General features: G+C 45.1%; 2 protein-coding genes across 4 annotated transcripts in view; one reads left to right on the top strand and one right to left on the bottom strand.

Moving 5' to 3' along the window:
- Positions 1 to 1,315, bottom strand: part of BUB1 (BUB1 mitotic checkpoint serine/threonine kinase) — a 42,269-nt gene extending 40,954 nt beyond the window's left edge. For 2 of the 3 annotated variants that reach the window (XM_068564904.1, XM_068564906.1), the window contains exon 1: positions 1,232 to 1,315. In XM_068564904.1, the coding sequence (XP_068421005.1) occupies positions 1,232 to 1,257 (26 nt within the window). In that variant the 5' untranslated portion in view covers positions 1,258 to 1,315. Of the gene's footprint in view, positions 1 to 795; positions 864 to 1,231 lie in introns of those variants that run through there. The other variant, XM_068564905.1, reaches the window with a different exon arrangement.
- Positions 1,316 to 1,833: 518 nt separating this feature from the next.
- Positions 1,834 to 20,734, top strand: part of ACOXL (acyl-CoA oxidase like) — a 369,695-nt gene continuing 350,794 nt past the window's right edge. The window contains 1 exon segment of the mRNA XM_068564616.1: positions 1,834 to 2,451. The gene's annotated coding sequence lies outside the window, so the exon portion shown is untranslated.

The following is a 20,734-nucleotide window of genomic DNA, read 5'->3' as shown; positions in this document are numbered from 1 at the left end:
GAATCTATGGATTGATAGAGTGAAATCTCCAAGGACAGTGTTAAGCAAAAAAAGCAGTGTGTACACTCTGCTACATTTTATGTGCAATAAAGGCAGGAATTGTACACACGCGTACATATATGTATATAGATATGTTCATATGTTATTATAATATAAATATTTATATTTGCAAAATAAATATAAAAATAAACTAGAAAAATGGTTACATATGAGGGAGTGGGAGAGCAGTCAAGTATAGAGCGCAGTGAACAGTTTTCTAAATCTTTTTTTAACTATGTAAATGTAGTACTTATTTTAAAAAGTTAAAAAGTCAAAATAAGGTCGGAAATACCTGATTTCTTTTTTAAAATGGGGGAAAACGAGCCTCTAATATCGAAATCCTTTGCAGGCTGGGCTAAAGAAAAAGTCTTAAGGCAAACAAATTTTTGTTTTGACAGCACTTAACCACCTGAGTCTTCGGATCCCCAGAGAGTTAAGATTACCTCGGTGCTGATAAAACTAACCAGTTTTACTTCCTGTCGCATATGGTTTAAGTGTTTTAAATGCTTCTGAAACAGTCTGGATATATCACCTAAGTCATACAAATAAAAAGCAAAGGCGTGGGAATTTTAAAAATTGTTAGCAGGCTGACATAAATGACGATAAACATAAGGGAACATTTTTCCCCTTAAAGTGCACATTATTCAAAGACTTTTAAAAATTGACTGTGGGATTATGGGTTAAAGCAATCTTAAGTTCTCTCTCTTTCGCAGAATTTTAAAATGAGTGGCTTTGAAAGTTTCTCATGAAACCTACATGTAAGTTTTAGTTTTTTGCTGGGTTAGACGTTTTACTTCCACAGCGGCGATCTGCCCAGAGCGGATTCCTTACAAAGAATCAAGGAGCGCTGAGGGCCTCAGGAACCGTCCAAATTCCCCCAAACTGCCACTCCGGCCGCAGCTCGGCCTCAGGGCCGGCGTCTCAGCGGAGAGTCACGGCTACACGGTGCGCGGTCCTTTCCACGGCTCCCTAGTGGCCCACAGCCCAGCTGGGATGGGGTGGGGGTGGGTGGGAGGGGACAAACTCCGGAGCCAAGGAAAGGGGTTGGGAAGGGCAAAGGGAGGCAGGTCTGGGGCGGGCCGGGCCGGGGACCTGCAGACCACCAGGCCCGAACCCAGGTACCCCAGCCCCCTGGCTGCCGGCAGCTGGGGATCACGCCCCCACCCGTCCCCTCCCACAGACCCACACTTACTGAAAAACATTTTCCGGGTTATCCATGGCTAGAGGACGCGAGCCAGCAGCAGCCCCACCTGCGCTGCCAGCGAGGAGCCGCCGCCAATTCGAATCTCCCGCGCAGCCGCAGTCGCCACGCCGAGCGTTTGCAAGGCGCCTGACCATTGGCCTCGGCTGCAGATGGGCTGGCCAATCGCCGGGGCCGTTGCCGGGAGACCAAGCCCCGCCTCCATCCCGCGCGCCGGCCTCTCCTTTCACGTCCCGCAGCCATGTTGAACCGAAAGCTCGCGGGGTCTTGAGCGTGGGCTGGGATTCGGGGTGCGGCGTGGTGAGGGCGTCCTAGGTTGGCTCAGGAGTAGGGAATGGGTTTTTTTTCCTTAGCTGTCCAAGCTGCAACTGGCTTACATGGTTACACGATTAAAGCATCATCCCAGGGAAGGTATCGTAGGAGAAAAAATACTAACTTGAGGTTCCCGAGGTGGAAAAAATTGTGCCTCGGCCCTTGGGTCCGGAGAGTCGTGCCTCTTCCCAATAAACCAGAATCGTTATGTCTGGTTTATGGAAAAAAGAAAATTAATCCCGTTTGTAGAGTCGAGACTTGTTTGAGGTCGCAGAGTCCTGGGGGAAATGCCTGCCTCTGGCTTAAGAGGTAGGCAGGTGGGGTGAAAACGGAACCCCGCCGAGTGGCACACCTCCCGGTTTCCCGCAGTTTTCTGTTCCGCGTCCTTGCTGTAAGGAAAGAACCTAGATGCTGAAGCCCGTGAAATTTTGGTTCCAGACCCTAAAATGCTGTGGCAGAGAGCTAGGGAGTGAGTCATCAAAAGCCCAGGGAAGAACCTAAGTGGGTTTTAGCTTAGTGGCTATAACGTGAGGGCATGTGGGTAGGCACTTCAGGGTTAGTTACGTAAATTATATTGATACATGGCAAATGAAAGCGATGGGTTGGTACCCTTGGAGACCTCCAGGCTTGACTTAACTGATCTGAAAGGCTGTGTGGACAGAGTAAATGAGGGCTCAAGGGACTGGGAGTTGTTCCTACCTCCAACTGGTAATTAAAGAACGGAAGTGTGGATAGGGTATAGAACGGCGGCCGGAAAGCTTTCACCATCTTCCGTGGAACTAGAAGCTCTGGAGACCGAGGACGTATGGATTCGAAAACCAAAAATGAAGAGACCTCTTTGTCAAGGAGTCCAGATGTCTACGAAGACATATGTAATACGCTGATGCTTCTACCTGAGAGTGAGTTGTCAAACAGTCAGCCTAACCTTCTCTGCCCCTTGGTCTTTTAGTAACTTCCCATTCTACTTCTCAAGGTTCTTTCAAGAGCCACTTAACAATGCAAGTAAAATATAAAGAGCTATTCATGTGATTACCTTCCTTTTAGAGAAGCTGTGTGGATATTTTGCTCTCTTAGGGCCCTTAAGTTAAATACCTTTAAAAAAAAATTAGCTGCTTTTGGAAATCCTGATGCTCCCAGAGTCCAGAATTTCTTTCAGGGCATTGATTAATTAATTTGGATCTACACAAGTATCCAATTTGTGGGGTTGTTAACTCAGAGGGTGCTCACTCTGGGGTCTTTAGACAAGTTTAGGTTCTGCTAACCGTTATAGGAATTAACACATTTTTAGGTCTCACTAACTCAAGTCTTCAACTAGTGTCTGATAGCACCTCAATCAGTCAACAGTCAGGAAACGTTGATCGGGCATCCACTGCTATTGGATTTATACCTAATTACAACCTTATCTTACTGAAACAGATCCTGTCCTTAAGAAACTAGTGGTATTATCTGGGAGATGGAGGTACAGACATAGAAAATATTAATTGCTAAATTAATGTGTATTAAGTGCTAAATTAATACACATATGATTTAGCCTATCTGCTAGGGGAGTCTGTAGGAGGGAGGGGACGTGGGGCCTGTCTGCTGTCTGTCAGAGAAAGCTTCATGGGGCAAGGGGGGCTTAACTTTTGACTTGGGCCTTAACAGGGGGTGCAGGGGGTGGTGGTGGATCTGGATTGCGGAGAGCCTGGGGAGGACATTCCTGATGTAAATCAGGGTTACTGAAGAAACTCACCCTTGAGGACTCCTGCTAATGAGCAGTGGAGATTCTTTTTGGAAGGCTGGTTTGATAGTTTGATGTCTAATCTTAAATGCTAGATTAAGGAGTTTGTACTTGATCTTGATAGTAAACTGAGCCTTTTGGGAACAAATAGCACTGTGGTTATAGGACCTTATGGTAATTATACTTACCTCTACCCTGTTTTCTAACAGCTGCAGAGATGGTCTGCCCTCCTTCCTTTCTACTGCTAGGAGCTTCTTTCCCACCAGGCTTGTTTGTGGAGTAGGGTGAAGTATTGTGGATGCCTCTTCCACACTGCCCCTTGAAAAGGTCACAATGATCCCCTATAAAGCCCTGATGCCAATCACTGTGGGTATATCTAGGAGTAACAGAAGTAAGTACTAGGGTTGTCAGCAGTTATTAGAATCTGACGTGTTTCTAGGAATAATTTCCTGGCTTACTCAATGCCTTCCCTTTGTCCTTAATTATGGATGCCCCTCTCTGCCATTATTCTTATTCTGAGGGACAATTACAATGACCCTCCCACACAATGGGTTCTTCGTAATGTCCCTATTAGGTTAATTGACCCTGTTCCCAATAAATTGGCATATACTGGGGACAGGGGAAGGGAGGGGTGGGTAGCAGAGGCAGAGAACTGTAATTTGCAGACTTTAAACTGGTATTGGAGGCAGAGGGAATGGAAGAAGGTAAAGTAGGGAATCATCTCAAGGAGGGAGAGTTCTCAGAACACAGTGATGTCTTCAGTATGTAAGGAAAAGAAAAGAAAGATGATTTGGTGGCCTAGAAGAATTGACAGAAACAGCCATTGAAGCTGGCAAGGCTGATGCTTGTTTTGTGATGTGCTGAGTTGGAGAGGTAACCAGGCGTTTGACCTTCCTACGTAACAAGACTGGGCACCGTGGAAGGAAGGGAGAGACAGGCCAGGTTGAAAGGCTTCAGGAGCTTCTTATTGAGGGAAGTTTCATGTGCTGTTTCCTAAGCCTAGAATGATTGTTTTTTTCTAAGAGCTTCACGTTACCTCTACATGTCAGGAATAAAGGAAGAACTTCCAAATAGTTTGATGAAGAAATAGTTTGATACTTTGATGAAGCAAATCTATAAACCCCGCAATGCTGGCAATTTACATATATCAATAGAAGCAGAAAATACCCAAAGGCTTGCAAATATGTTGCCCATTAAAAAAAAAAATTCACTAATTGGAAGCTCGTGCCACTGACAGCATTTCAAATTTCATCTGCTCTGACTCTTATCTTCTTTAATCTTCTCCCTCTGCCCTTTTTTCTCAGATTTGTGTTGAGAGTGTGGTGATTGCCGTGGAATATCTGAAAATCTGTTAAATAATAATCCTTGCTTCACTGATCTAGCCCTCCCTTTAATTTTTGGCATTGCCGTTGCCTTAGTGAATCTGTTATCTTCCCAAACCCACCCCAGAATGTAAGGGGGGAGGCTTGTTTTGATCTGGGTGGGAGTAAATGGTCCACCTGTGTCTAAGTTTGCCTTTCCTGCTTCTGAGGCAGAAATGTGCAGTTACAAGTCTCTCTTCCTTTAAAACTCTAATTTACTTTACCTGCTTGCTAATTTCAATATTAAATGTCTATTTCTGTAAAATGACTAATAGATTCTCTAAGTTATAGGAAGGCCAGTGAGTAAAGTATTTTTATTCATATTTGGGCTTTCAGTGACTTGTTATTCCAACATCATAATTTCCAGACTTATTGGAGAAGGAAAACCAGGCCACGTCAGGGGACATGAGCTCCAACCTTGACTTTCCCAAGAAGCAGATAATGGGCAAATGACTTAAACTCTTAATCTGGGTGTCAGTTTCCTGATATGTAAAATGAAAAAAGAAATTTGCCTCCTTGTCTTCATAATGTTTCTCTGAATTCCACTCTCCTGTAGCCTCAGAAGGTTCTCCACTCAATTTCTTGGGTTGTCACATGATATCAAAGTTAGAGCTCTGTTTAGAGAAGTGATTATTTTTCTCTAGGTACTGCCTGTTTGACAGATGCAAACAATCACAGATACACATATATCTTCCTTCCACTGGGAAATTTAAAAGAATTTAGAATAGCAGTATTAGATATGTTGCTGAAACATCATATAAGATTAGAGATTTATAATTAAAATTGTTACAGTAAGCTGACAAGTGATTTAAGGGGCTATAAAGTATTGACATTAAGAATAAAGTTGATATGAAGAAAGGAAAAAATAAAGCACATCTGAAATGTTTTTCATCTGAGAATGTTTGGTGACTTCAGAAGATGCCTGTGTGGTCAAAACCCAGAATGTACTCTTGTATCATTGCAGCCTAGGAGAAAGGATGGGAATCCCAGCTTCCTGCCCCCATCAGCCTCCCCAAGAATCTTTAATAGAATGTTCAGTTCTATGTACTAGGCTGGTATTTGTTTAAAGGACCTAAGTGATACCCAGATGTTATTTACGTTTTGAGCCTGGTTCTAGAGACCAGAGACCCTATTCTTTTCTCTATCCTATTCTTCCCTTATTAGAGGCCTCTCAGGTCTTCATAAGCTTAGTCTTGCATCCTGATAAATGACTGCTCGTATTCTCTCCAAACTGGCCTACCTTAGCTCTGTGCATCTCTTCGGAATTCATCCCTCTTGTCAGCTACAGAGTTCTTTCTTCAGCTTCTGTACGCGAACATTGGTTGTATCCTTCCATTGCTGTGTAAATTGTGCTGTCTTGGATTCTGGGGCAGGTTGTTCTCCTAAGACTTAGGAAACCAGATACAGCAAACTTTAGTCTTGGAATCAAAAGCACACATGAAACATATTACTTCCCTTCATCAAAGGCACTTTCCTAAATTTGTAGGACTCACTCCCCTAGATTTAGGCTTCTCCAACCCTAATTGAGTGGGATGACTTCGTGATCAATGTCAGGGACTTAATGGCTGTTCTCCAGTTTCCCTCTGTCCCCCAGCATCTAAGATAGAGCTTGTCTTCCTTTTCTCTTCATAGCTGCTGTCACCCATTCCATCTCTCATGACTTAAAAAATAAGATGGATGAGAACAGTCACTTCAGATCCCACCCTTTTTCCTTTGGATCCCTGAGAAATGGAGGCTTTTGTTTATTTTAAAGTTTACCCAAATGGATATATTAATTAGTTTCTTCTAATTAAACTCAGGGTGGTATTTTAGCAACAAAACTTTTCTGTAGGCTATACCTACTCTACTCGTAACCCTAATTCCTACAAGGCAATTGGAAAGAAAAGACTTATGAGAGCATGTAAAGGAAAAGGCAGAAAATACAGATCAGGCAACATCTCTGAACTCTACAAAATGTTTTTTAGAAGAAAGTAGTTCTGGCTTCTTGGGGAAAATCACTGCTCAAAAAGCGTCAGGCTTTTAGGAAAAACTACACCATCATCAGGCCCTGGCCAGCTTTATCTTAAAGGTAGCAGTTTGGCCATATAGGCAGTGACAGGTGACCACACCTCTCTTAAGTGATGATGGACCAACCCTTCTCCTGGTTCTCATAGAAGGTGTTTTGTTTCCACCTCAACTGGGTGTGCTGCAGTTCAACTTTGACACTAGCCACCTGGGAGTTAGTCAGAATCCACAGGTTTAAGGGCACGGTCCCCAACAAGATCATCCTTAGTTCAGACACCAGCCACAAGTTCCAGGGGTTCCCAGCTAGCCACACTTCTGATCCACTGGCTACAATTTCAGGGGTTCCCACAATCCCGTCCAGGTTTGACAATTTACTGTAATGACTCACAGAACTCAGGAAAGTGCTATGTGGACGATTACAGCTTTATTATAAAGGATACGCATGGGGCAAGGTCTGGGAGTGTCCTCAATGTGGACCCTCTCTCCGTGGAGTCAGGGTGTGTTATTTCCCTGGCATGTCAGTGTGTTCATCAATCAGGAATCTCCACTGAGCTTCAGTGTCCAGAGTTTTTACTGGCATTTCATTATGTAAAAATGACTGATTAAATCATTGGGCACATGAGTGAACTCAATCTCCGACCCTCCCTCCCCTTTCTTGACGTCAGGAGGTCTGACTGATGTTAGGACTCAAAGCCCCAACCTTCTAATCACATGATTTACCTTTCTGCTGACCAGTCCCCATCCTGAGGCTATATAGGGACCCACCAGGTGTCATCTCATTAGTATAACATAGACACTGTGATCACTTAAGAAATTCCCAGTGTTCTTGAAGCTCTGTGCCAGGAACCCTGGTCATAGACCAGACAAATTTCTTTTTATTATACCATGGAGGTGGTCTGCATCTCTGAGCATAAGCTCAAAATTTCATTAGCATTAATAGCCTCTCTACCTTTTAACATTATCTATACTTTCAGGACAGCAATCCTTTCCTCTTATCAAGTTGCTAAGTCTTTAGTATTCTTGCTCAGATTGGATTGCTTCTGCCCCTTCAAAGAGCTGGACACTTCCCGATCTAGAGAAAAGAGCTAAAATCAAGTTTCAAACTTGTTTATTTAAAAACATCAACTTCCGGGATAGTCCTGACAGATGTTTGTATAGCTGAGCACTAATATAATTCTTGTCTGTGTATCAAAGTCTGAATGAGGTCCTTTTGTTTGTCCTTTAGGAAACAAAGGAGTGATGTTGAGAGTACCATGAGTTACCTGGAGCCTAGTTTACCAGATGCTTAGTCTAGGCATATATATGGTGTTAAAAAAAAAATTGAAGACAATTGAGGTGATACAAACAAACTTTATTTAATACTTCATGAAGCAGGTGGTCTCTGTTCTCAAGAGTCCAGAGAATTGTGAAGCAGGGGAGGAAGTGGCAAATTTTTGTAGAAAATGAACAAGGTAGAGAAAAATAAAAAATGAACAAAAGACAAGGAAAACATTCGACTTACTTGGTGATCGGGGATTAGTCTCATGGATGATGTAACTTCTGGGCAGATGGAATCCTTACAAGAACATGAAACTTTAAATATTAGGTTTTGGCTTGCTGATGTGATCGTGAATCAATATTAATTGGTTTGCTGAGGAAAGGCCATTGTTAGGTTAAATAAAGATTTCAACAATAGTTAATTATCATATATATTCCATGGGCATGCTTCATGTGTAGATGATTTCTTTTCCCCAGGGAATGACAAAAATTTCTAACTAACCCTAGGCAACTAGAGGCACAGTGGTGATAGCCTTCCACTCAACAACGTTGGCTCTCTTTTCATTTATTTAGGTCTTTAATTTCTTTCAATCATGTTTTGTAGTTTTCAGTGTACAAGTCTTGCACCACCTTGATTAAATTTATTCCTAAGTGTTTTATTATTTTTGATGCTATTGTAAATGAAAAATAGTTTCTTAATTTCATTTCTTCTTTTTTAAAAAATTTACTTATGTTATTTATTTATTTATTTTTGGCTGCGTTGGGTCTTCATTGCTGTGTGTGGGCTTTCTCTAGTTGCGGCGAGCGGGGGCTACTCTTCGTTGCAGTGCCTGCGCTTCTCATTGTGGTGGCTTCTCTTGTTGCGGAGCACGGGCTCTAGGTGCGTGGGCTTCATTACTTGTGGCACGTAGGTTCAGTAGTGTGGCTCGCAGGCTCTAGAGTGCAGGTTTAGTAGTTGTGACAGAAAGGCTTAGTTGCTCCGCAGCATGTGGGATCTTCCCGGACCAGGGCTCAAACCCATGTCCCCTGCATTGGCAGGTGGATTCTTAACCACTGCGCCACCAGGGAAGCCCTTAATTTCATTTCTTGATTGGTTATTGCTACTGTGTAGAAATACCCCTGCTTTTTGTATATTGATCTTGTATCTTGCAAATTTGCTAAATTATTTTATTAGTTCTAATGGTTTTGTGGTGGATTCTTTTATATTTCCTATACATAAGATAATGTCTTCAAAAGTGCAGACTGCAAAAAGTGATAGTTTTACTTTTCTCTTTCCAATTTGGATGCCTTTTATTTCTTTTTATTGTTTAATTGCTCCGGCTAGAACGGCGATGGCCATTGGTTGAGTGAGTGCCGTGCACTAGGCACTGTGCCAAACCCTGTTATGTGACACAGTGACATTTGCTATTTGCCCCTGTAGTTTCCATTCTCTATATTCTGGCAATAATCTTCAAGTCCTTTAGCAGAGAGAGCGACCCCTCTCCAATTCTCAGTCCCTAAGGTCTACACACACACACACACACACTCACACACACACACACACACTCACACTCACACACACTCACACACACACACACACACAAACCCTCTGCTTCTTACCCCAGGGAAGCACACTCCACCTGTCCCCTGCCCCCTCCCAGAGGAGATGACTGTGTCAGGTTTGTGTAACAGGGTGTGAAAATTGGTCTGTAATTGTGGCAAGTGAGGGAGAAAGGTGAGCTCAGGAAGCCCAAGCCCAGTCAGGACAGGCTGCAGCTGAGTGCCTATGTGTCTCATTGATCATGTCTGTGTATGTGCGTGCTCTCCTAGTGTGTGCATGCCATATTTCACAGTTTGGATTTATGTGTTGGGGGGTGTTAGGTGGGAGGAATAAGGTCTCATAACCCACCTATGTATTTCCTCATAAATTACTTCAGTATGTGTAATTACTGGATGTGGTGCCCTTGTACAGTGTACAACCTAAGCAACTGTATATGGTAGCCTTGCCCTGTTTCCTTCTGGTCTTTGATTCTGCTGTCCCACTGCTGGGAACATTCTCTTGCCCACTTTTTGTTTGGTTAAGTTCTTAGCTTTCATGTATCAGTGTCCCCAAGTTGGGATTGGGGGTTCAACCCTCATGCATTCATATACAGACTGGCTTCCACTCCATATAGGACAAAACACCCCAGAAATAGAAGTTAAACAAATTGTAAAGTCATACTATTTCCAATTCAAATTTTTGTTGTTGTTGTTGAGATCGTTCTTTTTTAAAATTAATTAATTAATTAATTAATTAATTTTTGTCTGCGTTGTGTCTTCGTTGCTGCTGCGTGTGGGCTTTTCTCTAGTTGTGGCGAGTGGGGGGTACTCTTGGTTGCGGTGTGCTTACTTCTCATCGCGGTGGCTTCTCTTGTTGCGGAGCACAGGCTCTAGGTGCACGGGCTTCAGTAGTTGTGGCACACGGGCTCAGTAGTTGTGGCTCGTGGGCTCTAGAGCGCAGCCTCAGTAGTTGTGGCACATGGGCTTAGTTGCTCCGCGGCATGTGGGATCTTCCCAGACCAGGGCTCAAACCCGTGTCCCCTGCATTGGCAGGTGGATTCTTAACCACTGCGCAACCAGGGAAGTCCCTCCAATTCAAATTTAAGGTAAGGATTTAACTTAAGGATTTTGCCTTAATTTCTTTGATTTTGTTTTTGTCACTTTTTTATGTTAATGATCTTGGATTCTAATGCCATTTATCTAGTTAATTATTTGTTTTATATTACAGCATACACAAAACAGTTTCAAAATAACACCAATATTACTGCTACTACTAGGACTATTAAATGTAGTATAAAATTTCTCTATATTTCTTTTTACCCTTCTTGGGCTATATTCCTAGTGGGCTGTTCAAAGTAATGAATTTAAAGTTAGTTGAATAGTTTTTCTCTTGTGATCATGCCACCAACTTGAAATAGAATTGAGTAAATTTGTTTCAGTTTGCTTTTTTAGAGGCCACTTTATTTTCCCATTAGGTTTAATTTTTTAAAGTTATGTAAAACATTTACCTAGCTCCAAAGTAAAAATTATAAAACAAGTTATATTCAGAGAGTTTACCTTCCATCCTCATTCCCTCTCTCCTCTTATAGGTAATAATTTTCATTGGCTTTTTTTAAAATTAATTTTTATTGGCGTATAGTTGCTTTACATTGTTGTGTTAGTTTCTGCTGTTCAGCGTGGACAGCTACATGTAAAAGAATGAAATTAGAACACTCCCTAACACCACACACAAAAATAAACTCAAATGGACTAAAGGCCTAAATGTAAGGCCGGATACAATAAAACTCTCAGAGGAAAACATAGGCAAAACACTCCTTGACATAAATTGCAGCAAGATCTTTTTCAATTCCACCGCCTAGAGTAATGAAGATAAAAACAAAAATAAACAAATGGGACCTAATTAAACTTAAAAGTTTTTGCACAGCAAAGGAAACCATAAACAGAACGAAAAGATAACCCTCAGAATGGGAGAAACTATTTGCAAATGAAGCAACTGGCAAAGGATTAATCTCCAAAATATACAGGCAGCTCATGCAGCTCATTAGCTTTTGGTTTATCCTTGTTTCTTTTTGAAAATATAAGTAAATGTGCACGCACACATACTCTTCCTGTTACACAAGAGGTAGCAGATTTTACACACCATTCTTCCCTTGCTTTTTAAACAGTTCGCATGGAGATCCCTGCATGCAACATACAGAGATAATCCTTAGTGTGTGGTTGGTCCATGTTCACAATGGGCGTCCCCAGCATGTGCCACTTGTGCCTGGTGGGGCTGGAGTGTGCCTGTTGGAGTCCATTTGTCAAAGGCTCCATCCTGGGGAGAAAAGGAGGCAGGCACATCGGGGGTGATCCTGTAATGAAGCTGTGGCTGTTTGGAGGGTGGATATTCCTGAGGACAGCGTGGTGGCTGTTTCTGGAATCTTCCCCTTCCCTATCCCTGGACACCTGTCTAGCTCCTAGGATAAGAGAGGCAGTCAGTAAAGGCTGCTGAGTTTTCTCATTGTAAACTCTGCTGGAGGGCCCTGTTCACAAAGTGACATGATAATAGAGGGAGCTGTGTCTCCAGGCTCCCTTCCCCACATGCACCTTCTGGTCGCAGCCCAGGGCTCCACGTGGAGTCAGACTGTGTCCAGTGGGAGAGGCAGCGGAGCTGCTCATGATCACATGGGAGAAACTTCTCAGGGCGCCTAGCAGTGGTGGCAAGGTGGGAAGGATGGGGCTTATCCAAGGGCTAAGGCTCTGCGTCGAGACCACTGAGTGGGCCACTGAGCAGTAAAAAACAAACAAACCACCCTAAATTAAGCTCATATGCAGCCAATGTAGAAACCACTTCTTTTCTAAGTTCATCTCTTATAATAACTTGTCCAACGCAACCAGTAGCAGCCAACGTGCAGTGCTAACATTGTTTTTAGCATCTTCTTCTGAAGTGATGAGTTCATTAGGCTGTGTCATCTGTTGGTGACAGTGCTGTCAAACGTTTGCCACTTCATAACATGAACCTCCTTCCGTCCAGCTTTGTTTAATATCATCTTCACTGCCCTCTCCCTTCACTGCCCTCTCCCTTCACTGTCTCTAAGCCAGCTGCACATACTTTGGTTTTTTATTTCAGCATCAAAATTCTTCCAGGATCTTCTAGGATAGGTTAGGTTATGGTTGGGTAGCAAACAAAGCTCCGACAAATCTTAGTGACTTATAACTACAAAGGATTTTTTTCTCACTAAAGTTACATAGACTTGGAAGCTTACTTAGTAACTTACCTTTTCAGCTTTTAGGTCTCTGAATCGAAAGGTACCACATCCTGACTTGATGCAGAGACGACTGTGCATCCCCCAGGGGCCTTGGACTTGATATGGTGATAGTCTGGGACTTTGTTTGTTGTCTCCTTTGGGGCGTGGAGAGTGCATGTTGCCTGTGGGACGGACGGTGAGCCGAATGTTTGGCAAGATTTAGTAGCTACAAGTGCTGCTCCCAGATTATTTGGGGCGTTGGCCTTCTGGGCATGTCCTGGATGGTACTTCCCTTCCCCCACAGAGTCAGGCGTGAACTGCTTTGGCCAATGGATTGTGTGTGGAAGTTACACAGGTCCTTTGCAGCTGGAAGCTTGAAGAGCCTGTGTGGCCACACAGTGGCTGTTCTCTCAGCTGGGACCTGGAGAAAGAGGGCAGAGCCCCCAGGTGGCGTGGTGAGAATTAAAGTCTTATCTTTTTAAACCCTAAGGTTTGGGGTATTTGTGACCACAGTGTGTGTCGTTTTGAGGTTGTTTCTTACTACTGTGCTATCCTGACTGATATAGAAGGAAATGCCCCTCTTCTGCTTGGCACCAAGTGGTGCTTGGAGCTGCAGCATCCATCTGATGACTGAGAGATAAAGATAACACACTGAGAAAGGATGCTGGAGAAAAAAGATGGAAAGGGAACCTGGGTCCCTGGGGTAGAGCCACTGAATTAGCCCTCGGGCTTTCCTACCCCCAGCCTCCCTGTTATATGAGAAGACAAAGTCCTTATTCATGGCATCTGGTAAGTATTGTTACTTGCAGCTGCACAGGTGGTGTGGTGGACAGAACAATGGCCCACCAAAGATGTTCATAGCCTAATCCCCAGAACCTGTATGTTATCTCACCTGGGGAAGGGGATGTTGCTGGTGTGATTAAATTACAGATATGGAAACAAGGAGATTATCCTGAATTATCTGGGTGGGCCCAATGTAGTCACCAGAGTCCTTCTAAGAGGGAGGCAAGAAGGTCAAAGTCAGGAGACCAGCAAGGAAGCAGAGGTTGTTGGGATGCACTTTGAAGATGGAGGAAGGGGCTGGGACCCTACAAATGCAGGCAGCTTCTAGAAGCTGGAAAAGATGAGGAAAGGGATTTTTCTCCTGGAGCCTCCAGGAGGGGTCCAGCTCTGCCAACACCTTGATTTTTAGTCCTGTAAGATCCATTTTAGACTTCTGACCTCCAGAACTTTAACAATAAATGTTTGTTACACAAGCCTTAGGAAACTGATACAAGTGATGTCCATAAACCTAATGACAGCACACAGCGACCCAACTGCCAGCTACCCTACACCCCCAAGAGTCATCTCCCCAGCAGGGTGGTCTTTGGAAGGGAACAGCTAACATTTCCTTCATACTTAAAAGGAGAATCAATAAAGTATATGAGACTTAGAGAGAGGAAAGGAATGAACATTTGTCACTTGTTAAAGCAACAGAAGGAGGGTGCTGGGAGATGAGTTAGTGTTTGCTCGTTGCCTTGTTCTGTTTGCGTCTCCCAGCTATGCTGCAGGCCCGGGCCACCCCCAGATTACGGTAATATTAAAGTTCATTGGAATGCCCAGTGTGGGGGTGGCAAGGATTTGAGCTGAGCTGCAGCTGAGTTGGGACTGTCACAGGGAAGAGCCAAATCTGACTACATGGTGGATCTGTTTCTTTTACTTTAACCTTTGCTTTCCGCTGCTTTTGTTCACGAAAAGGATACTGTCTATACACAGTGGCCTGCCTCAGGGAACCCTGCGCCTCTGCCTGAATGTTAAACCAAAGTGCCTTTGTTCAGGGAAACATCTGGACCCTGTCCACCTGTGGATGGCCACAAGAAAGCAGAAATTAACACATCCCCTCCCCGAGGCTGGCCATTCCAGGTGATATTTGCAAAACTTACGCCTTTTTACTTCCTGGTCTCCTCCCCCTCTCTGTGCTATAAAAGAAACTGGCATCCAAACCCCCATAAGATGGTTGTTTTGAGACTTTGCCATCTTTTCAGCCTGCTGGCTTTCATAATAAAGTCATATTCCTTGCCTCAGCACCTCATCTTCCATTCATTGGCCTGACCCCAGAGAGAGGAGGGAGCTTGGACTCTGTAAGGAGACCAGAGCATGGCCTGGGGCATCTTGGATCTCGGTGGCAGAGAGGCTGGCACGGGAGGCCCTGTGAGTAAAGATGTCACAGCTCTGAGCAACCAGGACCCCCGTGCCCACAGCGTACCCTGTGTCTACCTCACCAACTCCCCCTCGGGTTCTAATACTCACTTCTTGTGGGCCACCGACTGGAGGGACAACTGAGCCGTGGGCACGGGCGGCAGAAACTAAAGCCCCAGGGCCAGGCAGTAGAGTTTGTTCCAGGGGAGACCATCGTGAGAGCTCAGTCTCCCTGGACCGTTCTTTTCTTCACTTGGTGCCCAGGGAGCCGGTCGGGGCAGGGCCAGCGCCGGGGAGGGAGGAGACTGGCTGGGGGCGGCGTGCGGATAAGAGGGCGTGCGCTCCTCGGCCCCAAGTGCAGCAGCTGGAGGAGGCGCGCAGGGAAGTGGCCCCGCGGACGCGCCAGAGGACGGGCGGCGCGATGGAACCGGCGCCGGACCTGGGGCTCGGGGACTCGTCCCTGCACCGCTATCTGGACTGCGAGTTCTGGAGCCTCAAGAACGAGCTGCACTGGCTTCTGGGCGGCTGCCCGCTCTTCCGGCACAGGTACCGGCCTCGTCGCCACCCCGCCCCGTGCGTCCCGCCGCCGGCCGCGTCCTCTCGGTCCCCCGCGCGTCCCTGCGGGCAGCGCCCTCCTGGTGCGCCCCGGGCGAGGGCGAGCTGGGGGTGTGGGTGCTGTGCCCGAGAAGCAGGTCCCTCCCGACCTGGCAGATGATGGACTGCCCTCCCCAGTCCTGTGGGCGCAGCAGAGCTGGCGACTTCATCTGCCCCTGGAGGTGTCCTCCGCCCGCCGAGCTCCCTCCTACACCGGGAGTCGGGGTGCACGGGTGGGTCTCCGCAGCGGCGGGCGGGGTGCTCGGCCGACAGTGGTGGCTGGAAGGGTCGGCCTTGCTTCTAAACCTGTTTCTTGACTCCCCGCCTCCGGGTGTCCCACCCCTGGAGGGAAGAAGGGGCAGAAAACCCAGGATGAGGCGGGAGTGAAGCGCGCCCAGGGCCACCGTGCAACCCTGTCCGGACCAGGAGCGCGGAAACGGGGGCAGAACAGCGTCATCTCGGGCCGTGCCTGCCGGGAAGTGAGGGCATTTTCCCGGCACAGGGGTGGACTGGCTCTGCCCAGGGTGTATCTGGTCGTCGGCGTGGGGCAGGTTCCCAGGGGCCCCGCGGAGTCCAGGTGTGCAGAGGGGCAGCCTAACAGCAAATGGGGTGCTTGGGTTGTAAGGTGGGCTCAGGTCCACGAGGTCATTTGATGCCAGGACAGCCCTGACAAGTGGGCAGAGGGCTTGGTGCAGCCTAAGTTTGCAGAAGGAGAAAATAACCCAGGGACCGGCCAGTCAGGACCAGAACTCAACCCTTGTGTCTCAATGGGGACTTTCTCCTGTGCTCTGCTGGGCGGCTGACCCCATCTCAGGCTGTCTGATAAGCCCACCTTTAGAATCAGGCTTTGGAGTTTTAGTTTAAGAAAGCTCCAGTTAAGAACACCAGTATGTTCCGAAGGAAGATTAACTACTTAGCCCACGTTTAGTTTATGTCTCAAGGTTGAGCTGGGCTGAGAGGGAAGGAGATGCTTGGAGTAAAAGCAGCCTGTCCTTGGCCAGGGAGCTGTGGTTTCTGCCCTGGTGGTACCCAGTGGGGAGAGGGGAGCTTAGGGAAGGTGAAAGCTGACAGGTGTGAGATGGTGGGTGTGCCCTTGAGTGTCTCCCCACCTTCTTTTTCTCTCTCTCTCACACCTAGTTCTTTATGTCATGATTCTCAAAGCATGGTCCAGGGTCTCCGGGCGGTAGCCAAGACTGTCCCAGGAGCTTCACAGGTTAGAAATTATTTTAGTAATAATATGAAGCAGTTATTGGCCTTTTCATTCTCATTTTCTCACAAATGTTCAGAGGTAGTTCCCAGAGACTACATGATGTATAATTTTCCAACATGTCTGCAGAAGCAGATATGAGAATCCAGCAGTTTTAAGGCAGATACGAAAGATTTGTAAAAATGCAGAACAATGCCACTTTTCTAATTAAATTTTAATACTGTTATTTTCAAATGATTTAATAAATATTTGAACAATTTTTCTGTTATAATTTCTAAGATGATAAATACCAATAGATATTTGGGGCCCCCAATTTTTTTAAAGACAATTTTAAAGAGCAGTTTTAGGTTTACAACAAAATTGAGAGGGAGGTACAGAGATTTCCCATATACCCCCTGTCCCCACACAGACATAGCCCCCCCCCCTCCGTTATTAACATCACTCACCAGAATGGTACTTGTTTTTTGCTTTTTTGTGTGTTTTTTTGTTTTTGTGTGTGTGTGTATTTTTTTTTAACCAAAAATGAATCTATTGATTTATCATAATCACTCAGAGTCCACAGTTTACATTACAGTTCACTCTTGGTGTTGTACATTCTGTGGGTTTGGACAAAAGTATAATGACATGTACCCATCATTTGGTATCATACAGAATATTTTCACTGCCTTAAAAATTCTCTGTGCTCTATTTTTCTCTCCCTACCACCTACCCCTGGCAACCACTGATCTTTTGACTGTTTCCATAGTTTTGCCTTTTCTACAATCATACAGGTGGAATCATATAGTATGTAGCCTTTTCAGATTGCCTTATTTCACTTAGTGATATGTATTTAAGCTTCATCCATGTCTTTTCATGGCCTGATAGCTCATTTCTTTTTCTTGCTGAATAGTATTCCATTGTCTGGATGAACCACAGTTTATTTATCCATTCATCTACTGAAGGTCATCTTGGTTGATTCCAAGTTTTGGCAATTATGAATAAAACTGCTATAAACATCTATGTGCAGGTTTTTGTGTGGAGGCCTCAATAATTTTTCAGAGGGCAAGGAGGTCCTATTGCTTTAAGTCATATTTAGTTCCGTCACATCCCTTTTCCTATCTTCCTCCATCTTTTCAGTTTAGTTCATGGGCTGTCATCTCTTTGTCTTTTCAATTTAGATAACTGCAGTTTAAATGATGGGACAGAATGCTAATATCCAAACTACTGATTTGGGCCTCGTAGAAGGTTCTTTGCTGTGAATTGCACAGTCTGCTTAGGGACAGAGGGAAAGGCAGGCGGGGGCTGGAAAGCCAGCCGGCAGCTTATTGCCTGTGTGATTGTCATCAAGTGTGATTTTACCTTCCTGAGCTTACATTTGCTGATTCAAAAGAATGGGGATAATATCTGTGCTGCTGGATTGTTGGGACACTTATAAACTGTTGAGTAGCTATTTAGTATTGCTGGCTGTGGTGTGACACCAAAAAGAAAAAAAAAAGAAAGGAGAAAAAGAAAAAGGTACAGATTACCCTAACAAACACTTTTCCATTCTCTCCAGTTCTTGCTTATTGACTTCATAATTTCAGAGTTGAAATAAGAGCCTAAGTTTCATATTGTTTTTCCCCAGTGATCAAAGATTGTGCTATCTGCTTGAAAGTTCACGTTGTATCAGATTTGATCTTACCGGGGTTAGAAGACAGTGATCCTGATTTCTCGATGTTTTTTTTTTTTTTAACATTCTGCTGCAGTAAAACGCTCCATGGGAGGCCAGAAATAAAACTTCTCTAGCCACAGATTCACTGAGGCAAGGTGAGGCCTCATGTGGCCGGTCTCCCCTCCCCAGGCCTTTGAAGTTCAAGTAGGTATGGGAGGGGGTGGGGTTCATTAGTGTGAGTGCTGTGTGTATAGTGGGAAGTTTGTACGGGGTCCGGCACTCCCAGGACCGAAGAGCCCAGGAAACAGCGTGCTTCCAAAAAAAACAAAAACCTGGTTGTGCAGTTTTCTGTGCACATCATAGCTGCCCTCAGTGCAGGGATTCATGCACTAGTCCGCCGCCCCAGGTGTGCTGTGGGCACAGCCAGGGTGCCCCGTCTCTCCCCGAGACCAGCTTGCCAGGCCGAGTCCTCCCTGTCCCTACTGTGGTGGAGGGTCCCCCAGGCTCCGGGGACGCCCCGGCTGGTGAGGGTCACACCTGCCCTGTGGTGCATAGGACAGCATGCCCTTGACTGGGACCCCACAGGATTCTGGGCCACTTGAGGCTCCTCTCTGGGGTTTGCAGGGAATATTTAAAAGCAACATCTGAAATGAGATAAGCTTTTGAAATGTTTTTGAGTTTGTTTCTTGGCAAACCGGAGCTCTCTCCTGAGGGCCTGGCGGCGAGTGGGTGTGCACAATGCGAGGCTTACAGGCCCCACTAGACATTTCTGGGCCCCCAAGACCCCCTCACCACCCTTCCTCAGGGCTCCCCTCCCTGACCTGGCTGTGCTGGGCCTGCCTGGTTCCCCCTCCCCCTGCTTTCTCTTCACTGCCTTTTCTTTCCTTCCCTGGAGCAATGCACATTTCTCTTCCTTAACTTTTGCAAAGGTTTAGTTTTCCCCCTCAGTCTTCTATATACATGCAAGTATTTCATGAAAAACTTCTCATTGCAAAGAGTCAAATAATATGGAAAACGTGAAAGTTTCTTAAACTGTCCCCTCCCCCGAACCACTTTTTCTTTTTTGATTGTGGTGAAATACACAGAAAATAAAATTTACCATTTTAACCATTTTTAAGTGTGCAGTGGCATTAAGTACATTCACAGTGTTGTGCGACCATCACCACCGTCCATCTCCAGAACTTCGGCATCATCACAATTTGAAACTGGACTCATTAAACACTAACTCCCCCTTCCTTCCTCCCCCAGCCCCTGGCAACCACCATTCTACTTTCTGTCTCTATGAATTTGACTACTGTAGTTACTTCACATAAGTGGAATCATACAACATTTGTCCTTTGGAGTTTGGCTTATGCACTTGGCAGAGTGTCCTGAAGGTTCGTTCATGTTGTGACACGTGACAGAATCTCCTTCCGTTTTTTTATTTTTATTTTTATTTTTTTATCTTTTTAAAATTAATTAATTAATTTATTTTTGGCTGTGTTGGGTCTTCGTTTCTGTGCGAGGGCTTTCTCTAGTTGTGGCAAGCGCGGGCCACTCTTCATCGCGGTGCGCGGGCCTCTCACTATCGTGGCCTCTCCTGTTGCGGAGCACAGGCTCCGGACGCGCAGGCTCAGTAGTTGTGGCTCAAGGGCCTAGTTGCTCCGCGGCATGTGGGATCTTCCCAGACCAGCGCTCGAACCCATGTCCCCTGCACCGGCAGGCAGATTCTCAACCACTGCGCCACCAGGGAAGCCCCTCTCCTTCCGTTTTAAGGCTGGATAACACTCCACTGCATGGATAGACCACATTTTGTTTACCCATTCATTTGTTGATGGGCTTTTGGTCCTCCAACCACTTTGAATACTTTAGTGTGTTGTAGGGTTTTTTTCTACTTTTTCTATTTTCCTATGAGTTCACATATACATGTGAACATTTTCTTATATAAACAGGATCATACTATGTGTTTTGTCCTACAGCTTGCTCTTTTACAATTTAATTTTTATTTTCATGATATAATGTATGAACTTACTTAATACAAAAAATACTATGAGGTTTGGAGTGAAAAACATCCACCCCTGTTCCACCCCCCCCCCCTTCATCCCTCATCCCCTTTCCTCACTGGCAAACACTTCCAAGTCTTTCATTGGATTCTTATGTTATTTACCTCTATTTCCTTAAAAGCATGCGTAAGCAGCTACTTCTTGATTATATAATGACTTACTCTATAGAAAATGAAGATTCCCACTAATGCCCACTTTCTTTCCTTATTCCCCCAAATCCGTGCATCCCAATTTTTACTTAAATCAGTATCCAGCGTTCACATCGCTGTGACTATGTAAGTATTATTCTCAGCTATGCCCCTTAGTGTACCATATTTCATTTCCTTTCTTTCACAACTTTTGGTGTTCTCTTGGGCTAACAGTTGCCCCTTTTATTCACTTGCTTAGTTTTGTATAAACTCATCACTCGCTGGCCTCCACACTTTTGGATAGAACAGTTGCACT

The sequence above is a fragment of the Eschrichtius robustus genome, chromosome 15 (genome assembly GCF_028021215.1).
Source record: "Eschrichtius robustus isolate mEscRob2 chromosome 15, mEscRob2.pri, whole genome shotgun sequence".
Classification (NCBI taxonomy): Eukaryota; Metazoa; Chordata; class Mammalia; order Artiodactyla; family Eschrichtiidae; genus Eschrichtius; species Eschrichtius robustus.
This window is presented reverse-complemented; position numbering and strand designations above follow the sequence as displayed.